This window comes from Salmo trutta, chromosome 5 (genome assembly GCF_901001165.1).
Source record: "Salmo trutta chromosome 5, fSalTru1.1, whole genome shotgun sequence".
NCBI classification, from domain to species: Eukaryota; Metazoa; Chordata; class Actinopteri; order Salmoniformes; family Salmonidae; genus Salmo; species Salmo trutta.
The window spans coordinates 38,534,095-38,559,398 of NC_042961.1; the positions used below are offsets into that span (position 1 = coordinate 38,534,095).

Sequence of the window (25,304 nt, forward strand, 5' to 3'; positions counted from 1 at the left end):
CATACACCACTAACTCCCACATCTACACTCTTCCTTCCAACACTCATTCCATCTCCCACCGCTCTAAACCCGCTCTTCCTCTTCTCCTCCAATCATTTCTCCATCTCCCCATACTTTCACTCCCACCTCTCCCCCGTCTAATCCGTCGTCTCGCACCACTTACTCTTTACCTCTCCCCCTTTCTCTCTATCTATCTTGGTAAAAGCAGTGTGTGTGCGCGTGCGTGAATATGTCTGTCTGTCTAAGTGTGCATGCGTTTGTGTGTGTGTGTGTGTCTCTTTGTCATACCGGTGCTGGCCTCCATGGCGGTGCGCAGGTCTTTCCTGTCCTTCTTCAGCTGGGTCAGACGGTTCCTGATGTCCTGCTTCCTCTTCATCAGCTCCTCCTCTTTAGCCTGCAGCCGCTTGGCGTCCGCCTCCACGCGGTTCTTACCGTACTTATACTGCTCTGCACCTACAGGAGAGAGAGGGGATTTATGTTATATGTCCCTTCGCACCGTTAAAACCAAAATGGTCATTAGGTGTTGGGAAATGGGTAATGGAAGGGGAGGGGAGAAGGAGGGATTAGGGGGAGGGAGAAGGAGAAGGAGAGAAATGAGATCCAAAAGGAGGTAAGGAAATATGTGAAGGGTGGATTGCTATGAGAGGGAAGGAGGGAGTTGTGAAATTGTTAGGTTAGATTACTTGTTAGATATTACTGCATGGTCGGAACTAGAAGCACAAGCATTTCGCTACACTCGCATTAGCATCTGCTAACCATGTGTATGTGACAAATAAAATTTGATTTGATTTGAAAGAAAAAGACAATGCTCATCAGAGTTCTAGACAAGGCAGAAACTGACCAGAAACCCATTGAACCCAAACCTCAACCTAGAAGCACTCCTTAATCAAACAGAGTAGAGTAGGGACTAGGAACTGAGCCTGCTGAAAAAAATACACCAAACAAGAAGCCTTAAGCTACAGAGGCCACTAGAACCTCTCCACACCACTGAGTGTGACTGTGTGTGTGAGTGTGAGCGTGCGTGCGTGTGTGCGCGTGCCTCCCTAGCACATTAGCCTCTACGAAGGACCAAATAATCAATCAAACCACCACTTGACATCTCCAACCATCAATACGGGCCTATTTTAGCTTGACATTAAACAAGTATTGTGTAACATACACTAAATCCAAAATGACACATAGTTGGTATCCCCTAGGAACACGATGCTTACAAAAGCGACCAAATATGAGAAAGTGGGTTCAAAACTGTCGTAGTTCACACATTACTGAAAACACACAGACCATCACCACGAAGATTAGCCTCACCAGTAACCACGGGTCACCCTGGCCAAATATTCATGCTGCTATTTGAACGTTGACTCAACGTTGAATGATAGTTTGGTCTGGGTATGTCATGGTAATCCTCCATAAGGTTGGGATTTACAACGGATGGGTTCAAGGAAACCATCTTCGCACCATCCAAAGATATTTACTCCTGCTGCTCCACCAACTGTAATTTGTGAATTCCGGATTTTTTTTGTGTGGCTCCAGTTTTCCTAAAAAGCGATCAGTGGTGGGTTTGACTGGGACTGAGGAGTGGGGAGCCAGACTTCATGTCTGCTAAGACCAGGCTACTGCTAAATATCACAGCTAGCAGACTGTATAAGGGCTGACTAGAAGTGACAGGCTAGCAGTAGCTTATGAATTATCACACTGGTATGTACTGTGTGTCATGATTTATTGAAAGACTCATACACTCATGGGAATGGGTGTGTGTCTCTATCTAGCACTCAAACTATACACACACCAACACATATTGATAAGACTCTTACTGGAGTTGTTCCGTTTCACAGATGCTCCACTGGTTGTTCCATTGGTGGCTGTTCCATTGGTCTTCTTGGCCTGGTTCTTGTCCACCTTCTGTTTAGACGCTGTCCCATTGGTCACTGGGGCCTTCTTTCCCTTTAGCTGATTGGTCGAGAAGGAGGAAGAGAGAGAGAGTAGGCATTCACAATCCTGGTTGAAATGCACGGTCCTGAAACTTAACCTCAATTTGCAGCTATAATGAAAACCACTACACTACAGTCCAAACATACAGTAAATGTCCACAACCCACTTCCAATAAAAATCAACATTGCCCATCTAAATCCCCAGGTGGGTAAGATCATGTGAACTACTCTGTGCACAGCTTTAGAAATGAATTTCCCGTTAAACACATGACACTAAAAGTATGAATCCCCTTTTGAAATGAATCCCACAGTAATCCCAGCATTAGGCTAAACCAGCCCTATTGATCTGTATTCCCCTGGAGTGTGTGTGTGTGTGTGTGTGTGTGTGTGTGTGTGTGTGGTGTGTGTGTGTGTGTGTGTGTGTGTGTGTGTGTGTGTGTGTGTGTGTGTGTGTGTGTGTGTGTGTGTGTGTGTGTGTGTGTGTGTGTGTGTGTGTGTGTGTGTGTGGACTACTATACAACCATGGGTTTGGATGTGGTGCTCTACCATTCAGTTTCAATTAGCTTTACTGAAAGCATTAGGGCCATTGAGCCGGAGTTGTACACCTAGCAGGATGACATTAAACACTAGCGCAGGCTTTGTCGTACAGGGTTCCATGTTAACACCCCTGGCTATAAACACACACGGACCGATGCATGCAAGCGCACGCACACACATCAAAGCTCAACTCTACAAAGCCAAGTGGTGACTTATGCGAGTAACAGTGCTAGGTGGCGTTTCCAACTCACATCCATGTAGGCTATAAAAAATATAATTACATACATACATGCAGGCGATGGCCGTTGTAAAGGCAAGGAGCAGTATAAACACACAGAGGACACACACACACACACACACACACACACACACACACACACACACACACACACACACACACACACACACACACACACACACACACACACACACACACACACACACACAGATCAAAGGAGGAAAAGCCTCCATCATCTGGGTGGTCTGAAGTGCTCCTACAGATACGCTGCCTAACACACTGCAGATATTCGATCCCCCCCCCTTACTGCTCTCAATCCAATATCAGGCCTCTAGCTAAAGTCTGCATGGTCAATGTCTCAGACCCTAACTAACTCCCAGATACTCAATACTGGACAGAGTATTTTTTACAAGGGGCTAAGAGCTTCACCACAGCACGGGGGATTTTGAGGATAATGTCTCAAAACCTGGATTCTGGGTGGCCAGTATCAACACCATTATATTAAATCAAATGTTTCTGCAGGAATAATAAATGTAATAAGAATTGAGACTCAAATCCCATTATTTAATCCCTCCCCCTGCCCATTGTTAGGCACACCGCTTACCCCTCCCTCAGCAAAGACTCACACTATCACACTGAGAGTACAAAACATTATGAACGCCTTAATAATACTGAGTTGCACCCCTCCCCCTCAGAACAGCCTCAATTTGTCGCTGCATGTACTCTACAAGGTGTCGAAAGTAATCCACAGGGAAGCTGGCCCATGTTGACTCTAATGCTTCCCACAGTTGTGTCAAGTTGTCTGGAATGCCGTTTGGGTGGTGGGCCATTCATGATACACATGGGAAACTGTTGAGAGTGGAAAAACCCAGCAGCGTTGCAGTTCTTGACACCCTCAAACCGGCGTGCCTGGCACCTACTACCATACGCCATTCAAATCCGCTTAAATCTTTTGTCTTAACTATTCACCCTCTAAGTGGCACACACAATCCATGTCTCAATTGTCTCCAGGCTTAGAAATCATAACACGTCTCCTCCCCTTCATCTAAACTGATTTAATTGGATTTAACAAGCAACATCAATAAAGGGATCATAGTTTTCACCTGGATTCACCTGGTCAGTCTATGTCATGGAAAGAGCAGGTATACACTGCGCATAATATATGTTAAAGGAAGAGCTAACTCCAAAATCAAAGTTATTAGACGGAATTTAGATGCTCTTAATCTCTCCCAAAAATGTGGGTTTAAGGCCTTGAGATTTTGATTCATGCATATAGCAGGATCTATACAAAAAAATGGCATAAGAGACTCGACTTTAGACAATTTTTGAAGTATGACCCATCTCAAACTTTGAATTTGAGGTGAACTATCCCTTTACGTATACAGTGTTAATTAAGGTTGCGTTAAGGTTAAGACAGCAGAGCGTTAGTCACCTGAGTACCGGCTTTAGTGTTAGTGTTAGCTGAGGAAGTGGAGGAGAGGAATTTTGATTTAACAGGGCCAGGGGTTTTGTAGTGGCTGGAGGAAGAGGCTAGGCGGCTGGGCTTGGGGGAGTAGCGGGCGGCCAGCTTGGGCGAAGGCATGTTCTCATAGAGGTCAGCGTTCTCATACAACACCTCCTCTCTCAGACGTCGCCCTCCGGTGGCAGGGCTGGAGTATAACACCTCTGGGTCCTTATGTTAGAGGTAGGCATGCGGAGAGGAAAAGAGGGAACGGAGGAGGACATAAAAGGAAATATAAAGAGAAAGAAAAAGAAAAGAGACGAGGACATGAAAAGGGAATAAAGAGAGGGAGTAAATTTGAAAAATAGCAAAAAAACAAGTCAGCAAAGGGGAAAAAAGAAGAGAAAAGAAGAGAGGAAGCCAAAGGGTTGTTATTGTTACAGGAAAGTGAGCTAGAGCAGAGGAAAGCACTTGCACAATTATTAATCATAGTCGGATTAGCATGAGAAAGAGGGAACGAGAGAGGAAGAGAAACAAAGATACCCGATGCAAGCCATCACAAGCAACGCAGCATCCAGATATAAGAGTTGCTGAGATATTGCAGAAATATGTGCACTAATTTGTTTGTTTTCTCAGTGTGTGTGTGAGTGAGTGAGTGAGTGAGTGCGTTTGTGTCCTTACCGTTCCATTGATGGGCACATCATCATAGTGCAGTGCCATTCCAGAGGGGCAGGCATAACCGTTCACAGGGTTGTCCAGATAGGGGTTGGGAGATACAACACGTTTACTAGTGAAGCTGAGGAGAAAATGCACAAATCCATGAGTGAGTGATAATATATCAGGGAATCTCCATATAAAAGTTGTAGTTATAGTCCGAAAGTAAAGCACTATATAACATGTGGAGTCATGTGGGGAATATGGAGAGGTTTGTCCATTAAGGACCTTTATAGCTGGACACACACTGAGTGCACAAAACATTAAGGACACCTTCCTAATAATGAGTTCCACCCTCCACTTTTGCCCTCTGAACAGCCTCAATTACTCGAGGTATGGAATCTACAAGGTGTTGAAAGCGTTTCCAATGGGATGCTGGCCCCATATTGACTCTGGCCCCATATTGACTCTGAAAAACACAGCAGCGTTGCCGTTCTTGACACAAACTGGTGCGCCTGGCGCCTACTACAATACCCTGTTCAAAGGCACTTAAATATTTTGTCTTGAGACCCTTTGCTATGAGACCTGAAATTGAGCTCAGGTGCATCGTGTTTCCATTGATCATCCATCCTTGAGATGTTTCTACAACTTGATTGGAGTCCGCCTTGGTCATTATTTGGAAAGGCACACACCTGTCTATATAAGGTCACACAGTTGAACGTCCATGTCAGAGCAAAAACCAAGCCATGAGTTCGAAAGGAATTGTCCGTAGAGCACCGAGACAAGATTATGTCGAGGCACAGATCTGTGGAAGGGTACCAAAAAATATCTGCAGCATTGAAGGTCCCCAAGAACACAGTGGCCTCCAACATTCTTAAATGGAAGTTTGGAACAAATAAGACTCTTCCTAGAGCTGGCCGCCCGGCCAAACTGAGTAATCAGGGGAGAAGGTCCTTGGTCAGGGAGGTGACCAAGAACCCGATGGTCACTCTGACAGAGCTCCAGAGTTCCTCTGTGGAGATGGGAGAACCTTCCAGAAGGACAACCATCTCGTCAGCACTCCACCAATCAGGCCTTTATGGTAGAATGGACAGACGGAAGCCACTCCTCAGTAAAAGGCACATGACAGCCCACTTGGAGTTTACCAAAAGGCACCTCAGACCATGAGAAACAAGATTCTCTGGTCTGATGAAACCAAGATTGAACTCTTTGGACTGAATGCCAAGTGTCATGTCTGGATGAAACCTGGCACCATCCCTACGGAGAAGCATGGTGGTGGCAGCATCATGCTGTGGGGATGTTTTTCAGAGGCAGGGACTGGGAGACTAGTCAGGATCGAGGGAAAGATGAAGGGAGCAAAGTACAGAGAGATCCTTGATGAAAACCTGCCCCAGAGCGCTCAGGACCTCAGACTGGGGCAAAGGTTCACCTTCCAACAGGGCAACGACCCTAAGCACACAGCCAAAACAACGCAAGAGTGGCTTCGGGACAAGTCTCTGAATGTCCTTGAGTGGCCCAGCCAGAGCCCGGACTTGAATGCGATCTAACATCTCTGGAGAGAACTGAAAATAGCTGTCCAGCAACGCTCCCCATCCAACCTGACATAGCTTGAGAGGATCTGCAGAGAAGAACGGGAGAAACTCCCCAAATACAGGTGTGCCAAGCTTGTAGCGTCATAACCCAAAAGACTCGAGGCTGTAATTGTTGCCGAAGGTGCATCAACAAAGTACGTAAACATAATATTTCTAAAAACCTGTTTTTGCTTTGTCATTATGTGGTATTGTGTGTAAATTGATGAGGGTAAAAAAATATTTAATCCGTTTTAGAATAAGGATGTAGCGTAAAGAAATGTGGAAAAAGTCAAGGGAATGCACTGTGGCCCCTATCACAATGGGAGGCAGTGTGTGTGTGTGTGTGTGTGTGTGTGTGTGTGTATGTGTGTATGTGTGTGTGTGTGTGTGTGTGTGTGTGTGTGTGTGTGTGTGTGTGTGTGTGTCTAACCAGAAGGACTGCTTGGCCAGCTGGATGACGTTAGCGGTAGTCTCTACATCTATGTAGTCGTAGTGCAGGGCAGCAGGGTCTGTGGTGGAGCCGGTCTCAGCGAGCAGCACTCCCAACCACCGACCCATACTCTCTGAGGAGGACGCCTGGAGAGAAGAGGAGAGGTGGGTTAGAGATTATTACGCTCATTTAAAGAAGCTAGTATCTATTTACTTATGTTAATACTATTCATTGGTTTAGAAAACAGGTGTACCTATGTATAAACTTCAACAACAAAAAATTATAGAACAAGAGATAACGTTCCATCATTTCTTTCCCTCCAATCCATACTTTCACTACAACATTAGCACAAAATTGCCCTACGACACTGATCTAAGGTCAGACCTGATGATTTCCCCCTGACCATGAAGGTTCAGATTTGGCGAGGGTAAGCTGATCCTAGATCTGAATCTAAGGCTAACCTCGACCCCGAGCCAATTGACCACCAACCTACCTCCAGTACAGCCACCTCCTGCCCATTGCGGAGCAGGCGGAAGGCGAAGGGGTGTTTGGAGTCCAGTCCGGGGCTGACCTCGCAGCCTCTGAGGGGCAGGCTGGCCATATGGGTCTTCAGGTCAGCGCGGTCCTTATGGAGCAACAGCTGGTTGTCCTTCAGACGACACCAACGGTCACGCCAGCGGTTATTGGACATCACGTTCAGGTAGCCTGTCAGTCAGACAAGACGGACCAGTTAGGATAAAAGGGTGAGGTAAAATGGCCAATAGCGAAACGGCAGGCCAGAAAATGAGTCTATAGCTGCAGTTCTGGCTGTTCTAAATCAAGACATTTCCCCATACATTCTATAATATAACAACACCTATATGACCAAATCCACCCTTGATATACAGTTGCAAGAAAAAGTATGTGAACCCTTTTGAATTACCTGGATTTCTGCATAAATTGATCATCAAATTTGATCTGATCTCCATCTGTCACAACAATAGACAAACATAGTGTGCTTAAACTAATAACACACAAATTATTGTATTTTTGTTGTCTATATTGAATACATCATTTAAACATTCACAGTGTAGGTTGGAAAAAGTATGAACCCCTAGGCTAATGACTTCTCTAACAGCTAATTGGAGTCAGGAGTCAGCTAACTTGGAGTCCAATCAATGAGACAAGATTGGAGGTTGGTTAAAGCTGCCTTGCCCTATAAAAACACTCAAAAAATGTGAGTTTGCTATTCACAAGAAGCATTGCCTGATGTGAACCATGCCTAAAAAAAAAGATCTCAGAAGACCTAAGATTAAGAATTATTGACTTGCATAAAGCTGGAAAGGGTTACAAAAGTATCTCTAAAAGCCTTGATGTTCATCAGTCTACGGTAAGACAAATTCTCTATAAATGGAGAAAGTTCAGCACTGTTGCTACTCTGCCTGGGAGTGGCCGTCTTGCAAAGATGACTGCAAGAGCACAGCGCAGAATGCTCAATGAGGTTAAGAAGAATCCTAGTGTCAGTTAAAGACTTACAGAAATCTCTGGAACATAGACTCTGATGAGTCTACGTTACGTAAAATACTAAACAAGAATGGTGTTCATGGGAGGACACCACGGTAGAAGCCGCTGCTGTCCAAAAAAACATTGCTGCATGTCTGAAGTTTGCAAAAGTGCACCTGGATGTTCTACAGCGCTACTGGCAAAATATTCTGTGGACAGATGAAACTACAGTTGAGTTGTTTGGAAGGAACACACACTATGTGTGGTGAAAAAAAGGCACAGCACACCAACATCAAAACTTCATCCAAACTGAAAGTATGGTGGAGGGAGCATCATGGTTTGGGGCTGCTTTGATGCCTCAGGGCCTGGACAGCTTGCTATCATCGACGGAAAAATGAATTCCCAAGTTTATCATGACATTTTGCAGGAGAATGTTGGGCTATCTGTCCGCCAATTGAAGCTCAACAGAAGTTGGGTGATGCAACAGGACAACGACCCAAAACACAGAAGTAAATCAACAACAGAATTGCTTCAACAGAAAAAAATATGCCTTCTGGAGTGGCCCCGTCAGAGTCCTGACCTCAACCCGATTGAGATGCTGTGGCATGACCTCGAGAGCAGTTCACACCAGACATCCCAAGAATATTGCCAAACTGAAACAGTTTTGTAAAGAGGAATGGTCAAAAATTCCTCCTGACTGTTGTGCAGATCTGATCCGCAACTACAGAAAATGTTTGGTTGAGGTTATTGCTGCCAAAGGAGGGTTAACCAGTTATTAAATCCAAGGGTTCACATACTTTTTCCAACCTGCACTGTGAATGTTTACATGGTGTGTTCAATAAAGTTCAATAAAGTGTGTTATTAGTTTAAGCAGACTGTGTTTGTCTATTGTTGTGACCTAGATGAAGATCAGATCAAATGTTATGACCAATTTATGCAGAAATCCAGGTATTTCCAAAGGGTTCACATACTTTTTCTTGCCACTGTAGTTTGACTTCTAAAACCCAGATGTGACCTCTAACCCCTAAGAGGTGTCTTACCACAGGTGGGTATGTCCTCCTCGGCTGAAGATGTCTGTTCGTCAGTGGACGGCTTCTTCTTTCCCAGGCCAATAATCTTAGTTATCTTCTTTCCCGCCCCTTTTCCCAGCGTGCCTCCCTTCTGGCTCTTCTGAGAGTCCTTCTTTCCTTTACCTGAGAGAGAGAGAGAGTGGTAGAGAGAGAGAGATAAAGAGAGAGTGAGAGAGAGAGGGAGAGAGGAGGAAGAGGGAGGAAGAGAGAGAGAAAGAGCAAAGATAGACATGCAATGTCAGAGCTAGACCTTCAAGGTAATTTCATCTTTAAGAATGAACAAAAAATATTACATAAGCTATTTGACCAGATTGTCATATCATTTGAATATTTAGGTCAGCAATTAGGCCTCAATTCTACTAACCGAAGAGGCCCACAGACACAATGACAGTGCACATTCTCCTGTAAATACCGCTAAACTGGCCTAAACCCGGTCATAAAGCCTGTCTCTCTGTGTGTCTGAATAGAAAATCTGCTGGTCGTCTGAGGGTTGTTTGGATTGTGTGGTCTGCGGTGAGCAGGGTTTGGTAGAAGAGACCCACTCTGGAGACTGCCAGAAGGGTAAACGAGAGATGAGCCACAGACAGATTGACAAGAATAGACGTCACATAGTTGAGAAGAGATGATGGAAATGGGCATAATATTATTTGTATGTATAGTGTGTGACAGGGAGATTCACTGACTAGAAAGTCGTGTATATTCCTATAAGCTTTTGTCTTAAGAAAACTGCAATAGTTAAATTCTCCCAACATCTGCAGAGTTTGATTATCTGCATCATACCCATGTACATTAATACCTGTTAATACCCATTCATTACTACAGAATATGGTATAACTCCCCCTTCACAAAATTGTGGAGGTCCTATTTTCCTTTGTGGAGTCAGACACAATAGTGAGACAGAAAGAAGAGAGGGGTTTCTGAGGCAGGGGTGCAAAATTCCCCGTGAATGATGTCATCGTAGTGAAGCAGCTGACGCTCGGAGTCTGGAGTGCTTCTGCAGACAGACGCTTACGCTGACACACACACACAGAGACGCAGACAGACATAAGACACACACACCTCCGCTGCCCTGCAGGAATCAACTCAGATCCTGTTACCCTGATATTGATGATATCTACCATGGCGACAAATCTCATTAAATATGTGGCCATTTCTGCCCAACCCCTGCTAGTATTTATCTCTCACACACACACACACACACACACACACACACACACACACACACACACACACACACACACACACACACACACACACACACACACACACACACACACACACACACACACACACACACACACACGTTAGGCCCGGGGTCTAAGGTAGGAAACCAGACACACATGTGTGAAAGAGCTTCACTTTGGATGATTCTAATTATTTTTCTCTTCTTTTAGCCGGGAAAGACAGGGGGGGAAACACTCTGATCAGGCTAATTTGATTCCACTGAGCCAAGTTTCGCTTCTTACCAGCCATGGAAGGAATGTGGCTGATTAAGGTGAAAAATGGATTTGGAGACTCGGTTTTTCTCCCCTCAGAAAGTGGGCAGCTGGGAAATGGTGAAATGGTGTGAGAAGGGTGGGTCTGTGGTAGTTGTTTGGCTTGGAGATGCAGTGGTACTGTAGAGATATGAGGTGATATCATCAACCACTGGCTCGCCACTGGTGACATAGTGCATGGACTCAAGCCACCATCCACCCCTACTCCGTGGGAACTAGATATGAGAGGATTGGAGCAGTGTAAGCAATATGGCAAATATTCAACCTAGCCTATCAGAGGGCGTTGTGGAGCTATACCATACTCTTAGTTACATGAAGTGCATATAGGGGTAGGGGCTATGAGTCAATTTGGGATTGGGCATCAAATAATAATTGGGGAATGAAAGTTGGGGAATAAAAGTGGTAGCCAAACAGCATTACCCCTCCAATCCTCCAGAGGGCAGTATCATAATGGGGCGGCAGGTAGCCTAGTGGTTAGAGCGTTGGACTTGTAACCGAAAGGTTGCAAGATCAAATCCCCGAGCTGACAAGGTAAAAATCTGTCGTTCTGCCCCTGAACAAGGCAGTTAACCCACCGTTCCTGGGCCGTCATTGAAAATAAGAATTTGTTCAGAACTGACTTGCCTAGTTAAATAAAGGTAAAAAAATAAATACAAATAATAATACACTCACAATCCACTCATAATTGGTCTCACCTGAGGGAACACAACAAATGCGTAGACTTACAGCAATCTGTCAAAAGCCATCAGTCAGAAATCCTCCAATTGAGGATCATGTGCATATTTCAACAACAATCATGGTTTCCCAGCTGTGATATGCAAACTATTAGACATACGTCTATTAATCACAGCCTGGGGAGAGAGTATCTGTGCGTGCGTGCGTTGGTTTTTGTGTAATGAGACCAAACACGAACAGCTCTAAATTCCAGAGAATCCAAACAAGAGGTCTTGACAAGTTAAATGAAAATGTAAACCCTGCGGAATTGAGCTTGTCGAGCAAGCAGACGCTGAATAATGTCATCCTGCTATTTAGATAGAATCTCGGCTGTCTTGGTACTAGGTGCAGGAAAAAAGGTTCAATATCAAATAAACGTTGAATAAATCCAAATGCTCAAATCCATTGTTTCTGTGGCTAATCTCATAATCATACTTCCCCTGAACACACAAGCTGCTCTGGCCCTCAAGAAAATATCTCCAATCAACAGAGTATAGAGGGATTTACAGTTGGGTCAACTGTAAATCCCAAACACAATGCTTCATTAGCATTAAAGCTGCAATACTGTATGGAACTTTTTCGGCGACCAGACCAAATTCACATAGAAACGTGTGTTATAGCTCCGTCATTCTCATTGAGCGAAAAGTCTAAAAAGTGGTGGATCTGTTCTATGTACTCTATTTCTATGCTTCCCGTGCTTAAGTTTCGTTTTTACTCTATTACTCTTGGTTTTGTACACCAGCTTCAAACAGCTGAAAATACAATATTTTTGGTTATGGAAAATATATTTCACAATGGTTTAGATGGTACAATGATTATCTACTCAATACTTGCTTGTTTTGTCACTGAAATGAATATGAATCTAGAGCTAATTCATAGCTTACGTGCCATTACTCATTTAACTTCCAAAGAGGAACAGTATTGAACCAAGGGAAAGCCCAATTGAGAAGAGATTCTTCCACACCAATATCAAGTCTGTGTTCAAAACCAGAATGCCATTAACCCAGTATGATGTCCTGTACTTAGTGTAACTATCAAAGTATTCCAGACCCTTCCCTGGTCTCACCTTGGTCCTTACAGTCGGTGACGGTGTGTCCGTTCTCATGGGGCGGCTCGCCATCTGAGCTCGGCCTATCACATGACACCTTCTGCAATGGAAGAGTTAGAACTGTTAGACAGATATTTACTTTTTTTTTTAGATTGAACCCTTATTTCACAGGTTAGTTGACCAAGAACACATTCTCATTTACAGCAACGACCTAGGGAATAGTTACAGGGGAGAGGAGGGGGGATGAATGAGCCCATTGGAAGCTGGGGATGATTCGGTGGCCATGATAGTATGAGGGCCAGATTGGGAATTTAGCCAGGACACCGGGGTTAACAATCAGTGCCATGTGATCTTCAGTGACCACAGAGTGTCAGGACACCCGTTTAACGTCCCATCCGAAAGAGGGCACCCTACACAGGGCAATGCCCCCAATCACTGCCCTGGGGCATTCAAAAAAATTATAATTAGAACAGAGGAAAGAGTGCCTCCTACTGGCCCTCCAACACCACTTCCAGCAGCATCTGGTCTCCCATCAAGGGACCGACCCGGACCAAACCTGTTTAGCTTCAGAGGCAAGCCAGCAGTGGGATGCAGACTGGTATACATGCAGACAGAAATATAAAACAGACAAACACACATGCAGACACAAAGAGAGAAAGAGAAATACAGAGACGCACACACACACACACACACAACCATATACATAAAACACACACTGTACCCACAGAGAATCTCGGAGAGCATCTGCAAGATGTTATGGTTGAAATAATTAGGCTAGGCTACTGTGTACTGTGCCAGCTAGGGAGCGGTTTGTCATTAAACTCCTTCTGATCTGCCTAATTTTCCACCACTGTACACACACACACACACACACACACACACACACACACACGCACACACACACACACACACACACACACACACACACACACACACACACACACACACACACACACACACACACACACACACACACACACACACACACACAAGCTCTGTACAATAAGGCTCCAACAGTTCCAGTAAGTTTACCTGTTTTCTCCAGGCTTATGAAATCCAATAACACACTCTTCCTTCACCTCCCTAAACACACTGTGCCACAGCTGCAATTAAGTGCTATTTGGCACAACAATTACAGCTTTTACTGCAATGTGCTGCCCTGGCATCCTGCTTGTTATTAGGGCACACAGAGAGAGGCGAGGGGCCCTATGGCAGCGTACAGGGATGTGTAGATACACACACACACACACACACACACACACACACACACACACACACACACACACACACACACACACACACACTTGAAGTCGGAAGTTTACATACACCTTGGCCGAATACATTTCAACCCAGTTTTTCTCAATTCCTGACATTTAATCCTAGTAAAACTTCTCTGTCTTAGGTCAGTTAGGATCACCACTTTATTTTAAGAATGTGAAATGTCAGAATAATAGTAGAGAGAATGATTTATTTCAGCTTTTATTTCTTTCATCACATTCCCAGTGGGTCAGAAGTTTACATACGCTCAATTAGTATTTGGTAGCATTGCCTTTAAATTGTTTAACTTGGGTCAAACGTTTCGGGCATCCTTCCACAAGCTTCCCACAATAAGTTGGGTGAATTTTGGCACATTCCTCCTGTCAGAGCTGGTGTAACTGAGTCAGGTTTGTAGGCCTCCTTGCTCGCACACACTTTTTCAGTTCTGCCCACAAATGTTCTATAGGATTGAGGTCAGGGCTTTGTGATGGCCACACCAATACCTTGACTTTGTTGTCCTTAAGCCATTTTTCCACAACTTTGGAAGTATGCTTGGGGTAATTGTCCATTTTGAAGACCCATTTGCGAACAAGCTTTAACTTCCTGACTGATGTCTTGAGATGTTGCTTCAATATGCACATAATTTTCTTTCCTCATGACGCCATCTACTTTGTGAAATGCACCAGTCCCTCCTGCAGCAAAGCACCCCCACAACATGATGCTGCCACCCCCGTGCTTCACTGTTGGGATGGTGTTCTTCGGCTTGCAAGCCTCCCCCTTTTTCCTCCAAACATAACGATTGACATTATGGCAAAACAGTTCTATTTTTGTTTCATCAGACCAGAGGACATTTCTCCAAAAAGTACCATCTTTGTCCCAATGTGCAGTTGCAAACCGTAGTCTGTCTTTTTTATGGCAGTTTTGGAGCAGTGGCTTCTTCCTTGCTGAGCGGCCTTTCAGGTTATGATGATACAGGACTCATTTTACTGTGTATATAGATACTTTTGTACCCGTTTCCTCCAGCATCTTCACAAGGTCCTTTGCTGTTGTTCTGGGAGTGATTTGCACTTTTCGCACCAAAGTACGTTCATCTCTAGGAGACGGAACGTGTCTCCTTCCTGAGCGGTATGACGGCTGTGTGGTCCCATGGTGTTTATACTTGCGTACTATTGTTTGTACAGATGAACGTGGTACCTTCAGGCGTTTGGAAATTGCTCCCAAGGATGAACCAGACTTGTGGAGGTCTACAATTTGTTTTCTGAGGTCTTGGCTGATTTCTTTTGATTTTCCCATGATGTCAAGCAAAGAGGCACTGAGTTTGAAGGTAGGCCTTGAAATACATCCACAGGTACACCTCCAATTGACTCAAATTATGTCAATTAGCCTATCAGAAGCTTCTAAAGCCATGACATTATTTTCTGGAATTTTCCAAGCTGTTTAAAGGCACAGTCAACTTAGTGTATGTTAACTTCTGACCCACTGGAATTGTGATACACTGAATTATAAGTGAAATAATCTGTCTGTAAACAATGATTGGAAAAATGACTTGTGTCATGCACAAAGTAGGTTTCCTAACCTTGTGGAGTGGTTGAAAAACAAGTTTTAATGACTTCCAACCTAAGTGTATGTAAACTTCCCACTTCAACTGTTTGTATGTATGTATGTATGTATGTATGTATGTATGTATGTATGTATGTATGTATGTACGTACAGTGAGGGAAAAAAGTATTTGATCCCCTGCTGATTTTGTACGTTTGCCCACTGACAAAGAAATTATCAGTCTATAATTTTAATGGTAGGTTTATTTGAACAGTGTCAGAATAACAACAAAAAAATCCCAAAAAACGCATGTCAAAAATGTTATAAATTGATTTGCATTTTAATGAGGGAAATAAGTATTTAACCCCTCTCTACATCAGAAAGATTTCTGGCTCCCAGGTGTCTTTTATACAGGTAATGAGCTGAGAATAGGAGCACACTCTTAAAGGGAGTGCTCCTAATCTCAGTTTGTTACCTGTATAAAAGACACCTGTCCACAGAAGCAATCAATCAAGATTCCAAACTCTCCACCATGGCCAAGACCAAAGAGCTCTCCAAGGATGTCAGGGACAAGATTGTAGACCTACACAAGGCTGGAATGGGCTACAAGACCATCGCCAAGCAGCTTGGTGAGAAGGTGACAACAGTTGGTGCGATTATTCGCAAATTGAAGAAACACAAAAGAACTGTCAATCTCCCTCGGCCTGGGGCTCCATGCAAGATCTCACCTCGTGGAGTTGCAATGATCATGAGAACGGTGAGGAATCAGCCCAGAACTACACGGGAGGATCTTGTCAATGATCTCAAGGCAGCTGGGACCATAGTCACCAAGAAAACAATTGGTAACACACTACGCCGTGGAGGACTGAAATCCTGCTGCGCACGCAAGGTCCCCCTGCTCAAGAAAGCACATATACATGCCCGTCTGAAGTTTGCCAATGAACATCTGAATGATTCAGAGGACAACTGGGTGAAAGTGTTGTGGTCAGATGAGACCAAAATGGAGCTCTTTGACATCAACTCAACTCGCCGTGTTTGGAGGAGAAGGAATGCTGCCTATGACCCCAAGAACACCATCCCCACCGTCAAACATGGAGGTGGAAACATTATGCTTTGGGGGTGTTTTTCTGCTAAGGGGACAGGACAACTTCACCGCATCAAAGGGACGATGGACGGGGCCATGTACCGTCAAATCTTGGGTGAGAACCTCCTTCCCTCAGCCAGGGCATTGAAAATGGGTCGTGGATGGGTATTCCAGCATGACAATGACCCAAAACACACGGCCAAGGCAACAAAGGAGTGGCTCAAGAAGAAGCACATTAAGGTCCTGGAGTGGCCTAGCCAGTCTCCAAACCTTAATCCCATAGAAAATCTGTGGAGGGAGCTGAAGGTTTGAGTTGCCAAACGTCAGCCTCGAAACCTTAATGACTTGGAGAAGATCTGCAAAGAGGAGTGGGACAAAATCCCTCCTGAGATGTGTGCAAACCTGGTGGCCAACTACAAGAAACGTCTGACCTCTGTGATTGCCAACAAGGGTTTTGCCACCAAGTACTAAGTCATGTTTTGCAGAGGGGTCAAATACTTATTTCCCTCATTAAAATGCAAATCATTTTATAAAATTTTTGACATGCATTTTTCTGGATTTGGTGTTATTCTGTCTCTCACTGTTCAAATAAACCTACCATTAAAATTATAGACTGATCATTTCTTTGTCAGTGGGCAAACGTACAAAATCAGCAGGGGATCAAATACTTTTTCCCCTCACTGTATGTATGTATGTATGTATGTATGTATGTATGTATGTATGTATGTATGTATGCATGCATGTATGTATGTATGTATGTCCTTACCTTCACGTTGATGTGTTTGTGTACACATGTGCATGCACATGTTCGTTTTGATTCTTTCTGAGTTTTGCGTCTCGCCGGTGTGTGCAAGTGTGTCTTTATGTGCCTGAGCTGGCGTTCTGCTCCTTACCTTCTCCAGGTCGGGCTTGTGTACAGGAGACCCGGCGCCTGCTCCATCTGAGTCCCCTCCGTTGCTGCACACCTCCCTCATCACCTACAGGAAGAGAAAGACCAAACACAAACACAGCACTATTTAGTTATAACAATGCATCAGTTACATTCTGCTCATTTCAAGCATGGGAGCAAGATTGCCATTGACATGACATGTTCAATGCATTTCATTTCAAAAACGTGTTACGCTGTGTTACATCAACCGATGGATCATAGTGCAGTATGCAACACACGCAGCAAGACTGACGAAAAAAAGGCAACGGCTCGGTAGATAGATAGCTGTACAGTACTTGACTACAGCCATTGGAAGATTGCCATTGTCACATCCCTTGTGAGACCCATCCATTGTGTTATGTAACACGCCCATTCAGAGTGAATGGCATATCCAGGGATATCCACACACTGCATGGGGGAGTGGACGGGGCGCCAGTTTGGATCAACATGACCTCGCATAACCTCCAACCTGGCAACCCATCAACAGCACAACCCCCACCATATTGAATCAATATCATTGACACATGAGCAGTGAGTGAATGAATGATAACGCTACGCTAGGTTAACCTGCGAGGGGTGACTTGGGGACTACTGTGGAGACAGGCAGTCAGGCACCACATACACGAGCAAGTACGCGCACGCAGGTATGCGCGCGCACACACACAAACAACCCTCAAAACACACACACACAACCCTTAAAAACCATCCGCGTCTGTCCCCGCAGTGGAGTTCTTCTCAGCGTCTCTGCTCACCACATTTCATTGGCTTTGGCTGGGAGCGAACATAATTGGCGCTGCAGGGAAATTACAGGCTGTGGCTGGGCTCCATGGTTTTGGCCCTAGCCGGAGCGTTGCTGGAACGATTGGGACAGACATGAACTAAATGTCTCCCTATCTGCCATCAGGGAGAGGCAAATCACACAGTTTATATGATATTACACAGATAAAAATCAAATCAAATTTTATTGGTCACACATATTTAGCAGATGTTATTGCGGGTGTAGCGAAATGCTTGGGTTTTGGACTATCTTCATCTGCCAATAGAGGGGTGTTTTGTTAAATCTGGGAGAATAATCTTCATATATGCTTCACATCAAACTAGTGCCATATAACTGCAAAATATGCTTCTTTGCTGGATCTGTGAATGGCAATGTTCTTGACAACCCATACTTTAACACCATGCACATGGATAAAGATCCATGGTGTAAAGGAACACCTATGTGAGAATGCTGTTCATTGATTACAGCTCAGCGTTCAATACCATAGTGCCCACGAAGCTCATCACTAAGCTAAGGACCATGGGACTAAACACCTCCCTCTGCAACTGGATCCTAGACTTCCTGACGGGCCGCCCCCCAGGTGGTAAGGGTAGGCAACAACATGTCTGCCACACTGATCGACAACACTGGGGCCCCTCAGAGGTCTGTACTTAGTCCCCTCCTGTACTCCCTGTTCACCCATGACTGGCCAAATACGACTCCAACACCATCATTAAGTTTGCTGATGACACAACAGTGGTAGGCCTGATCACCGACAACGATGAGACAGCCTATAGGGAGGAGGTCAGAGACCTGGCAGTGTGGTGCCAGGACAACAACCTCTCCCTCAATGTGAGCAAGACAAAAGAGCTGACCGTGGCCTACAGGAAAAGGTGGGCCGAGCAGGCCCCCATTAACATCGACGGGGCAATAGTGGAGCGGGTCTAGAGCTTCAAGTTGCTTGGTGTCCACATCACCAACAAACTATCATGGTCCAAACACATCAAGGCAGTTGTGAAGAGGGCACGACAACACCTTTTCCCCCTCAGAAGACTGAAAAGATTTGGCATGGGTCCCCAGATCCTCAAAAAGTTCTACAGCTGCACCATCGAGAGCATCCTGACCGGTTGCATCACCGCCTGGTATGGCAACTGCTCGGCATCTGACCGTAAGGCACTACAGAGGGATGTACGTACGACCCAGTACATCACTGGGGCCAAGCTTCCTGCCATCCAGGACCTATATAATAGGCGTGTCAGAGAAAAGCCCAAAACATTGTCAGAGACTCCAGCCACCCAAGTCATAGACTGTTTTCTCTGCTACTGCATGGCAAGCAGTACCGGTACTGGACCAAAAGGCTCCTCAACAGCTTCTACCCCCAAGCCATAAGACTGCTGAACAATTAATCAAATGGCCACCAGACTATTTACAATGACCCCCCTATTTGTTTTGTACAGTGCTGCTACTTCCTGTTTATTACCTATGCATCGTCACTTCACCCTTACCTACATGTCCAAATTACCTCGGTACCGGTACCCCCTGTATATAGCCTCGTTATTGTTATTTTATTGTGTTACTTTTTATAATTTTTTACTTTAATTTGGTAAATTTGGTAACTCTTCTTGAACTGCACTGTTGGTTAAGTGCTTGTAAGTAAGCATTTCACGGTAAGGTCTACACTTGTTGTATTCGGCGCATGTGACTAATAAAGTTTGATTTGATGTGTACACATACAGGCATCCACACACTAGTGCAGGACATGGGTGTTGCCAAACATTGAGTGCCCAATGCAAAATGATGCAGAGGAAGAATTTCAGGCAACATGGCAGCAACGGTCAATCATAAGAGCCAGACTGGGATAGGACTTGAACAGTGATTATAGAGTGAGACTGAGTGTAAACAGGCAACACACAGTGTGAGAAGCCAAGCAGCCACTGCAGACCAGTAACCATATGACATGCAACATTATATCTCACCAGGCCTGCTTGAAGAAAGAGAGGGATAATTATCACAAGACAAAAGAGAGGGAGGAGAGGAGGAGAAGAAGAGGAGGAAGAGAAAGATATCTAGCATTAGCCCAGTAGAGAAGAGAAAGAAAAGCAGGTCATGTCGAAGGAGAGATGAGGTAAGGGAATAAGGAGAAAAATATAAAATTCACAAGACCATAAGCACTGGAAAGGATTAGAAAGGATGAAGTAGCAACACAATATGGACATTTAGATTCCATAAACAGTTCATTAGCCACACAATCTCTGGATTTCACATCAGTAAACTGTTTTGGTGCGCCTCAAGGCTCCGTTCTAGTCCCGTCTCCATTTACTAATGTAGTCTTACATGACTCAGTTCATTACAGGGACATGGTATTGGATCATAATCCTCCGACTAGAGTGGGATTTATCGGAGACCTTTTATATCCATTATTCCATTTTTAATGTGAAATGCAAGAGTGATTATTATCGAAGCTCTGTGTCTCTGGATGGAGAAACAGAGTAGGGGAGACATGGAGACCGAGAGAGCGAGAGGAAAAGAGAGAGAGCTGGGAAGAGAGAGAAAGACAGAGCAAGCGAGAAAGAAAAAGAGAAAGACAAAAAAATAAGAAAAGACAAAGAGAGAGAGAGAAAGAGAGAACTTTTATTCTGGGGTCCTAGGCAACATCTAGCCCTAACATCCAAACACATGCTCCACACACACTAATCTTTTTGGCTCTGTGAGGCGCTCAAACACCCCCAGGCGTAACTGTATGCAGAGCAGGCCAAGAGAATATCTCCTCCCTCACTGTACAGTTAATCATGCAAAGGTAAAATATGGGACTTCAATCCAATCCATCCACTCTAAGCTCCTGTTTCGGGGTACGTCGAACCACGGCCAGCCGGGCCTCATAATTGGGCGCACTGATTGCAAGGGTTATTTGGTATGAAAAAAGTATGCATATGTCAATTAAGTAAACTAAAACAGAGCGATTGTTTGGGGTGAGGGTGAAAGGCATGTGTTCATGCCGTGTTCATATGTATCGGTTCAATGTAGTTTTAAAGTGCATTTTAATAGACACCTGACCAAATATGCAACAATGTCCTGTCTCGAGCGATAATTATGGATGTTGTGGTTCGGTTTGTATGTTTGCGCAGTCCAGTGCGGCTGCTCACTGGTACCTCGGCGCTACCCGAGCGTGCTGCTTCGCTGCAGCGAATCAATAACAACCAGAATTACCATATGGAAGGAGTAATCAAATCAGAACAAAAATATCAGACTTATTCCTTTTTCAGTGCGGACATAAAGCTATATAGTGGCCCACCATAGATGCAGGTTGACTTTTATTGGGATGATTCTTGTCCTGGGGGCAGAACTGAGCAATTTCCACTAGATGGACCAGCTGCAAAGCCAAAATTGGCTATATTGAAAAAATTCTGAAAAACTAAAATTAGGGATAACAGTGGGGTTCAAATCAAACCACACTTTTATTCATCACATGCTTCGCAAACAACAGATGTAGACTGACAGTGAAATGCTCACTCACTGACCCTTCTCAACAATGCAGAGAGAAAGAAAATGTATTGAGGTTAAGGTTGGGGTTTAAAATCAGATTGTGTGACTTTGTGGATGTGCCAGCAAGTGACGACTGCAGAACTGCCTCCAGAACAAGATCCATGCCGAAAAACGCTAACCTGCGACATCTCAGGCCTCTCGGTTTTTAAACGGGGTCCTCTCCGACAAAGTTTTTCACAGACTGTGTGTGCTGTATGAAAAGGTTTCAAAATGGCCCTGTCGCTAAACTACAGAGCAGGAAATGTAATTGGCAGGAGCAGCATTCAGCAACTAGAGCAATGAAAAAACAAAGGGGAAAAGGGGTCTTAAAATAGCTGCACAATGGGTTTTCAACGATAAACAACGGTTTCCAAGGGGAATCTCAGGAAAACAAGAGGTGGGGGGGGGCTTGTAGTGTGTGTGTGTGTGTGTGTGTGTGTGTGTGTGTGTGTGTGTGTGTGTGTGTGTGTGTGTGTGTGTGTGTGTGTGTGTGTGTGTGTAGTGCATGTGTGTTTCTTTGAATTTGAACCCCTATGGCCTCTTCCATAGTGCGATTGAAATGGAATAGCTCAAAGGCTTTGGAATAACATACAGTGCAGAGGGGAAACTAAAAAGAACAGGTCTTTATTTGATGTCAGCAGGATGGTTTGCTTTGCGGGCTTGTCGGAGTCCCCGGGAGAGACAGGGCTGAGAGGGAGATCTGAGAGAGACGGCTCTACAAATACTAAGCAAACATCCTGACATTAGAGTACAGACATCAGAAACACCTGTTCAAAATAACCATCTGGGCCCTAACACAATATCAGAAAGAAGACTCCATCCGCTAAGGCAAAAATGGGGATGTTATTCTCATAATATGATCATGTTATAAGTAATCTCTCCCCTTAAAAAACAACCAGTGGCATACTGTACATCTGGACAGACATTCCACAAGAATCTTGCTTCAGGATTGATGGGAAATATACTCTATCCTGTTCTCACTCCAAAAGAGTGCACTGGACAGGGTGACCCCTCTCCTTAGAACCAGTCTGTTTCTGATTTATCCAACTTGTCATTGCCATTGTATCCGATGTGCACATTAGTCTGGTACTCCGTCTACAATAGTGTCGCAGTAACTTGGGACCATTGTCTGATAGCGAAACGCTAACATCCTGATTGGTGTCTCGGGTCATTCTGTTACCCTGGACCACTCGGCCTACAATAGTGTGCCGCTGTAATGTCATAATCTGTGTCTCGGGTTATTGTGTTACCTTGAGCCACTCCTCGGCCTGCTCTTTGCTCTGCACGGCCAGAACCAGGGCGTCTGCCCCCTGGTGGACTATCTTCAGCTCGTGTTTCTTCTTCTTGCCGTCCTTGGGGACATGTGTGATGCTGCAGCCTGATAACACTAGCTCCATCTGGGGCGTCTGGTCTTTGGATGACTTGTAGCACTGGAGGAGGGAGGAGAGAGGGAGGAGAGAGGGAGAAGAGAGAGAGAGGTCAATGAACCAGTGGATCAAGTTCTTCAAATACACATGGCTTCTCCAGGTGCATGTGGTTATTCATGTGTGTGTGTGTGTGTGTGTGTGTGTGTGTGTGTGTGTGTGTGTGTGTGTGTGTGTGTGTGTGTGTGTGTGTGTGTGTTTATATGTGAGGGTGACAGTGTGTGTCTCTCTGTATCTGTGCATGTGTCCGTACCAGCAGCTTGTTGTCCTTGATGACACAGAGCAGCTTGGTCCATTGTCCGAAGCGCTTCTTGCGCAGCAGGAAGGCACAGATGCGTGCGTCCTTGACCAGGTCCATGGAGGCCTCCTCGCTAGGCCACTGGTGTCGCATCTTCTTCCCTCTACCCTTCCCATCCTCCTCCTCCTCGTCATACGACTCATACGAACTGCTCATCTGGTCCGAATCGTAGTCTGAGAGATGGTTGAGGGATAATATGTAAGATATTGACCGCAGGGGCGGGTGTATGTGCACTGTGAGTGAGTGTGTGTTCAGTCCTCACTTTAGCTTTTCAAGTGTGTTTTCATTGTGTGTGTTTGTGTGTATTCACATGGACGTGTGTTTGTGTTTTGTACACTTACTGGAAGTGATGTATTCTGGGGCTTTTCCAGGACTGAGGGGGACGGCCTCTTCATAGTAGCCCTCTGGGAGAGAGGAGCTGGGGAGAGGAGGAGGCCCGTTGTCTGGAGGCTGGAGGAAACACGGGGAGCGAGAGGGATTGGTTAGAGAGGTATTGGTTACGATGCACTGTAGTCTATGGGAAAGCGCCACAGCGAGGGCAATACGTGTGTTAGAGCGCGACGGGCAGGGCGCAAACACAGGAAATAGCTACTTCGGATGTGAGGTCCCATTGGTGGAACTTCAAAGACGAAGTGTGACCCCCGTCTATATGGTGACCATCTTATCTCTAGGTTATCAATGAGACAACGGGAGGAAGTGATTCATGTAGTAATCAGCTGAGTTGACTCATGATTGGCTTTGAAGTGTTACAGCACCGTGGAGGCAATCAACAGGTAAATCATTTTCACTAAGATGTGATGCATTTCCACTTAGGCGATAACACTGGGGGGGGGGAAAGAGGGGAGTGGGATGGAAAATAACACTTCTTTGTTGTCTTCTCCACTTAGCTAGCTAGGGCGCGAGGAGAAACTAACTCACGCGCTGGGGTCTTTGCCTTCGGCTCTTAAAATAACATAATTGCGGCAATAAAAATCTAATCTCTCCAAGCGCATGGAAATAAATGTCTTCATTGACATTTAATGCGGGGATTAGAGCATTCCCAGAGTTGGTCTTCACCCAGAGTGAGTGTGAGAGAGAGAGTACACAGAGAGAGAGAGAGAGTACAGAGAGAGTACAGAGAGAGAGAGCGAGAGTACAGAGAGAGAGAGAGAGAGAGCGAGAGTACAGAGAGAGTGCGAGAGTACAGAGAGAGAGCGAGAGTACAGAGAGAGAGAGAGCGAGAGTACAGAGAGAGAGCGAGAGTACAGAGAGAGTGCGAGAGTACAGAGAGAGTGTGAGAGTACAGAGAGAGTGCGAGAGTACAGAGAGAGTGCGAGAGTACAGAGAGAACAGAGAGCGAGAGAGACCGTCGCTGCTGGAGTGTGATACCTTGGGTTTGATAATGTCTTCTTTACTGGTCTTTTGGGTGTTGTAAACACTCGCTGAGGTTCTCTTTGTGTGTTTAGTTTGCTTTTTAACGGTCATTATCTGTACTCCTGCTTTACTCCATTCCCAACTGCTCTTCACTAGGCTCTATATTTAGGGCCCTGAGTTTTACCTGAAAAACTCCACCTAATGTCGCCACAAACTGTCATGAATAAGCGATTACGGCTGGTGACTCCAATAAAGTCCCAGCAACGCCCCCCCCACCCCTTTTTTTTCTCATGGAAAGGTCCGCTCTAATTTCATTTTGTTGGTGGCAGCTGACGTTTTTTCCACCGGTGGAGGGTTTTAAGGGGGAAAATCCACCAGTGTTGTGAAACGCTAGCACTACGGACCGTTGATCGCGGCCGCCCCCAGAAAGGCGCCATGGCAACATGGATATACGTGGCTATTTACAGGGGGGGGGGGGGGGGGGGGGGGGGCATAAAAACATGTTGGTGTTGTTTTTTTACAGTGCAGAGCTA

General features: G+C 45.1%; 1 protein-coding gene across 3 annotated transcripts in view; it reads right to left on the reverse strand.

The window, feature by feature from the left end:
• The window catches only part of LOC115194117 (actin filament-associated protein 1), a 107,551-nt gene that overhangs the window by 1,795 nt on the left and 80,452 nt on the right, over nt 1-25,304 (reverse strand). For 2 of the 3 annotated variants that reach the window (XM_029753503.1, XM_029753504.1), the window contains exons 4-15: nt 23,760-23,868; nt 23,374-23,591; nt 22,947-23,126; nt 17,383-17,466; nt 12,628-12,709; nt 9,322-9,474; nt 7,293-7,504; nt 6,800-6,945; nt 4,826-4,940; nt 4,136-4,375; nt 1,812-1,947; nt 289-453 (exon numbers count right to left, since the gene is read on the reverse strand). In XM_029753503.1, the coding sequence (XP_029609363.1) occupies nt 289-453; nt 1,812-1,947; nt 4,136-4,375; nt 4,826-4,940; nt 6,800-6,945; nt 7,293-7,504; nt 9,322-9,474; nt 12,628-12,709; nt 17,383-17,466; nt 22,947-23,126; nt 23,374-23,591; nt 23,760-23,868 (1,840 nt within the window). The remainder of the gene's footprint in view (nt 1-288; nt 454-1,811; nt 1,948-4,135; nt 4,376-4,825; nt 4,941-6,799; nt 6,946-7,292; nt 7,505-9,321; nt 9,475-12,627; nt 12,710-17,382; nt 17,467-22,946; nt 23,127-23,373; nt 23,592-23,759; nt 23,869-25,304) is intronic. The other variant, XM_029753505.1, reaches the window with a different exon arrangement.